This window comes from Gordionus sp. m RMFG-2023, chromosome 4, assembly GCF_954871325.1.
Source record: "Gordionus sp. m RMFG-2023 chromosome 4, tfGorSpeb1-WG-v2, whole genome shotgun sequence".
Lineage (NCBI taxonomy): Eukaryota > Metazoa > Nematomorpha > Gordioida > Chordodea > Parachordodidae > Gordionus > Gordionus sp. m RMFG-2023.
In genome coordinates, this window is record NC_088778.1 from 23280638 (window position 1) to 23286477 (window position 5840).

Sequence of the window (5840 nt, forward strand, 5' to 3'; positions counted from 1 at the left end):
CTTATTTTTGGAGAATATTTTTGTTTTGCAATGTATGTAGATACACTCTCCTGCTATGATTATAATAATGTGATTGAACAATAATAAATAAAATAATTATCATTGAAATGAGTACAAGATTACCTTATTATATATTTAAACGTGATACGTGAGTGATAATTAAGCGCCTATACCTATAATTTTATACACACACACAAGGTACATTTCCAATTGCGGATGTTTTGCGGGACATTCGCATAAAATATATTTTTACATTGTAAAATTAAAATCGTTTGTTTTTTTATAAAATTTTATCTTGTTTACATTCTTTATTATAAATTAATATATTTTAATAAATCAAGATGTTTTTTATTTTGAAAAATTATAAAAAATAATAGGCGGATAATTAAGTCAATTCAATGGCCCGGCCGGGATTTTGCGGACCTTTTTTAGCAAATTTTTTATTTCTACCGAAATTTTCATATTTCTCCCGCAATTTTAATATTTCTCCAGAAAAATGCCAAATTTCTCCCTCAATTTGAAAATTTTGACCTGGCAACCCTGCCAGTGAGCCATTTATATTTATCGATAGAAAAATTACTTATGCAAGTCTTTATTTCTTTTTTTAAGTTTTGTAAAATTGGTTTTGGTCTTCCTTTTTCAATAATCAATTTTTTAGCATCAAAATTTCTTGAGCTAAATGATAATGTTAATAAATTTTCAATAATGCAATTAGAATTATTAAACATTAATAAAGGATTTTAAAAACGAAAAATTTTTTATTTTCAAAAAGTAAGGAAAAAAATATTATATAAAAAAATTTATTTCTCTTTAATTATTAAAAAAATAAGCATTTTTTTAATTACTTCCCCAATGCTTATTTTTTAATGGTAAAATTACACAATACCATGGCATGATTTTCTTTTTATTTATTAAAAAAATAAGCAATATTAAATTTGCTTCCCTCAGGTATATTTTTTTTAACGTAGTAAAAATAATGGTTAATTTTTTAACGTAGTAAAAATAATAGTAACTTTTTTAACGTAGTAAAAATAATAGTATTTCTTAATATAATATAGCAAAATGATAATAATTTTTTAACGTTAAAAAAATTTTATTAATCTTTTTTACGTTATAAAAATTATATTAATTTTTTTAACGAAGTCAATTTAGTTTATTTAGCATAGTACAAAGATTATATTAAGTTTATTTAAAAATTTTATAAAAAAAATTTCAAGGGAAGCAATGCTTCCCTTGCTTCTATGGACCCTTCGTCACTGAAATTTACGATTATTTTAAATATGTTTTTAATATTATGTGTAAGATACATATGTAACTGTCTAAAAGACCTAAATAGCGCTAGATAAATTTAATTTATTCGATCCAAAACATAGTGGTGAAATGAACTTAACCGCAAAACCGAAATATACTGTTATAATTTCCTAATGTAACTGTTTTAAGAAATTTTTGAAAAGTTTTAAAAACAAATTCGTGTACATTTAAACTCGGTTAAAAGTATATTGTCTAATTTGTTATTTCTCGTTCATGTTTTATAATAAAATAGAGAAATTTAAAATATTTTTGTTAATTTTTGTTTGGTTTTTTAAAAACATTTTTTATTAGAATGTTAGGTGTCAAAAAAATAATATCTATGATGATTTAAAAAAATTTGAAACTTGTAAAAAAAAATCAAAAGAACATAAAGGAACTATAGGCTTTGTAAATCGTAATAATCGAAAACTATTTATAATTTTAAATAAGTATCAGAATGGATTTAAACTGTCATGCCTTTGATGTGCTGTCCCAAACTTAGAATTTGAAGAGAGAAATATTTATATTTTAATATAACTGTTCATCTAATAGAAAAATCCTGTATTCTAGACCTAATGAATGCAGGCGCGTACGCAGGAATTTGGTCTGGGGGGGGGGGGGGGTAATAAATTTTTTTAAGAAATATTATTGTTTTTTAAAAATATCAAGCATAAATTTATTAGAACTAATAACTATTTCTAATACACAATTTTAAATTTATGTGAATTATAAAAAAATTATATGTAAAGAATCACTTAAATGACCATAAATAGAAATTTGATTTTTTTGAGTCTTTACACAAAAAATTTCTTAGGAATAATTGCATTTTGTATGTAATATATTTACAATGTAAAATCCAATCTTAGTTGTGATTGAGCTAATTTTTCAATTATCTCATCCTTGCTTGTCGTCAAATGCCTACGAATATTCAAAAGATCCAAACCTTTCCATCTACTTTCAGATGTTGTACTTCTTGGTATGTTTTTCAGAGACCTGTAGGCCAGGCCCCCGGGCTGGACAGTATTTTAATTTTTTTAAATATACCCAGGCTGGGCCCGAAATTTTTAAAAAAACACCCAAGCCGGGCCTGAATTATTTAAAAAAAACACTCAATCCGGGCTGTATTTTTTAAAACAGCCTATATTTGAAATCGTTATTATTAGCTATAAAAATCAAAAATAAATAAAATTTATTTTAAAAAAATCCGGGGCCTGAAAATTTTATTTAAAAAAAGCAGGGCCGGGCCTGATAATTTATAAAAAAAAACCCAGGCCAGGCCGTAAAAAATCTTTAAAAAAAATCCGGGCCATGCCCTGCAAATGGTACTTCTGCAGACCTCTGTTATTCTTCTTAAAAAAGAAAATGTTCTCTCATTAGTTTACCAATGGGAAGAGTTTATAAACCCTTTTATTACATTGGGAATTTAATCTAAAATGTGTTTGAAATAATGCAGAGCATCCATAGCATTTTGGGACTATATCAACCATAGTTAATCTTATAAACATAGTTATTTAGCTAGTAAGGCATCATAAGATACTTTAACATCTTCATAATAAAAATCAAGCAAATATTTTTTTTTCCATCACCATCTGAAAAAGGTTGGATAGGCTTTTGTGGAAGTAATATTTGCAGATTAGTAAGTGCTGCATGTTGAATTAAAAATCATTTATTTGGGTTATATATGTATCTGTATTTAAGATATACTCTTCTACTGATCCTATATTAATGTTTTAACGATGAGCTTGCCTTGCTATAAGTCGAGGGAGACAAATATTAAACACGTATAGCTCTGCTTTTGACTCAACAATAAAATATGAAATTCTTCATCAACTTTAGCCCTAATCTCCTTGAGTTCTGATGAAATGCTCTCAGCTATTCTCATCTTCTTAATCAAATCAATGTCATGTTTTTGAAAAGTAATACTTAAAATAGTTGTATAATTAAATAATGCATTCTAATGAGAAATAAAATTTGGAATAAGCATTGAATAATTTTCTTGCTTCTGAGGAAATATATCTTTCAGGTCATTGTGATATTTCAGTAATAGAATAAATAATCGGCTCTTCTAACTCAATAAAAGCTGTTACTGCTTGATGGCGGATACTCTATCTCGTTGGACAAGGTTGCAATCTCTTTCTCCCTGTTGGACAATTTCAGAAATAATTATTATTTGACTAGAAAATTAGTAAATAATACGCCACTAAAATTTAAAAATAATAGGTAAATTATACCAAGGAAAACTTGAAATCGAAATTAATTGATAAAATAACTTAGTAGATGAATGTGATAAATAAATGTAATTAAATATATATATGAGATAGGAATAAATATTAACAAATATAAATTATTATAAACAAAAATATTTTTGAATAATATATCCTACATTTTTTGGCTTTAGGGGGGATTTGCCCCCCCCCCCGCTGCGTCCAATGAATGAATGGTATAAAAACAATCCTCAACCATTATTTTTAGTTTGCAAAAAGGAAGGAGAACTAAGTAATATTTATCTTTAGCAATCCATTTTATTAAGTAATATTTATTTATAGAGACCACAGTTAATGAAATTCTCCCAATTTATTGAATAAGAGGCCACATGCGGTAAGCTCATTTTTATACCTTCATTCATTTTAAAATGGTAATTTTCAAATTGATATATTTTCTAAATGTTATTTTTTTTAGCTTCCTTTATCATTACTTAAAGCTGTTCAAAACCACCCTATGGTAAAATATTTATATATTTTATATAATAGAATATAGTTAGTGGAATTAAAAAATGGCGAAACATATAATGGACATTTAGTAAGCTGTGATACATGGATGAATATTATTTTAAGGGAAGTTATTTGCACTTCTAAGGTTTGATCAAAAATGGATGATTTTAAATATTTAAAATAGGAAGGAGATAGATTTTGGAAGATGTCTGAATGCTACATTAAAGGCATTAATATAAAATATATGAGAATTCCTGATGAAGTTATTGACATGGTTAAAGAGGAAACAGTCAGTGCTAACCCTAAACAATTAACACGATCAGGACCAAAAACATTTGCTAGAGGTGGTGGCTTTAAAAACAAAGGTAAATTATTTTATAATTTGATCTTATATGAAATAATTATTTTATAGGAAGAGGTGGCCCACCTAATGCCCAAAGAGGGGGTCATAATGCCCCTAGAGGTGGTCAAAAGAACACACAATCTAGGCCTAAACATTGAATATATTTTCTAAATAATATGTAAGATTTGTATTTAAATAAAATTTTTAAAATTATTTATGAAACAAGTGGTCATATGCATGTTAATTGATTGAGTAAAATATTATATTCAAACTTAATTATAATATGCTCTGTTATGTTTATCTATCTTCTATAAAAAAAATATTATGTAATGCTAACTGGTATAGCTTGTTAGAGAACTGTCTATTCAGGAAGGAATAATATTTGAAATAAAGGATTAAGAATATTATTACGTTCAACCTTATAAGCTTCATATGTAGTCTCCTTCCAAAGAACTTCTTAATTTTTTTAGTTTACAAATCTTATCCTATTCCTTTACTTATTTTGTTTTTATATTAACCTTTTTTATAATTAATTTTACTTAATATTTGATTAGGGTGGATTAGAATATTTTTTGGCCAAAAAATGAGCCTGAGTGGCTAATTAGGTCATTTCTGACTAACCTAATTTTTCCATTAAAACCTGTAATGATATTAATATTAAAGATTTACAGTATTCGGTATGGAAGAAAATTGATTTCAATTTATTTACTTTTTTAGCAGTTTTATATATTTGTTCTAATTTATTTATAAAGTCTTTACTTTTACTAACTGTCATCTGATAAATAAGAGTTATGGGTATACCAAGAACAAATTATTCAATTATTGAATACAGATATGAGAAATATATTATATTCATCAAATAATTTTATTATATTTGATCAAATTTTTAAGATTATTAGTAAAAATTAGTGCTGTAAACATTACATCAAAAAAGAAACTTGTTATGTTTGAAAAAAGTAATGTGTTACTCGTTACTATAGTTGGGTAATTACTATATTTTTAGCAATTTAAGACATTCAAAGATTTTAGCTGAAAACTATCACTTTGGCCTTATAGTTTTTCTTAAAATAAATTTGTCAGAAGCTAATATAAAAAACGCCTTATTGTTAGAAAATTTTCTCCTGCAAATGGCTAAAGATATTGCCTAATTATCTGACATTTAGCTACTACCCAACATTCTCGCTACCTTGTGGAAAAAGGAACACGTTACATAAAATACTATACATTGTATATAAATTTTCTTTTTATTAATATTTTCCCCTATATATAATAAAAAGAATATATTATAATTAGTGCTAAGTAATAGCATTGCTACTTTTTTGAGGAAGATGAGGAAGGCCATTCGTTACTTGTATAACGGGTTTTTTTAAGTAAAGGTAACAGAAACATTACTTAAAATTTTTCCTTAAAAAATATGTAAAAAATGTTTATTTTATTAAAAAATTTATGTCGAATTTTTAATTCAGATCAACCACCAAAGTTCTTTAATTTTATTT

The 5840-nt window shown here is 25.8% G+C and overlaps 1 protein-coding gene across 3 annotated transcripts; it reads left to right on the forward strand.

Moving 5' to 3' along the window:
* The first annotated feature begins 3882 nt into the window (after positions 1 to 3882).
* On the forward strand, positions 3883 to 5254 carry LOC135928225 (U6 snRNA-associated Sm-like protein LSm4). 3 transcript variants are annotated; one of them, XM_065464620.1, is made up of 6 exons: positions 3883 to 3925; positions 3970 to 4011; positions 4048 to 4146; positions 4186 to 4366; positions 4414 to 4522; positions 5236 to 5254. In XM_065464620.1, exons 1-5 carry the CDS (start codon positions 3923 to 3925, stop codon positions 4500 to 4502), a joined length of 414 nt encoding a protein of 137 aa, XP_065320692.1. In that variant the 5' UTR covers positions 3883 to 3922; the 3' UTR covers positions 4503 to 4522; positions 5236 to 5254. The 3 variants fall into 3 exon arrangements, with proteins under 3 accessions (XP_065320692.1, XP_065320693.1, XP_065320691.1); XM_065464621.1 differs by lacking the exon at positions 5236 to 5254 and adding an exon at positions 4690 to 4713; XM_065464619.1 differs by lacking the exon at positions 5236 to 5254 and having other exon boundaries at positions 4414 to 4557.
* Positions 5255 to 5840: the final 586 nt, after the last annotated feature.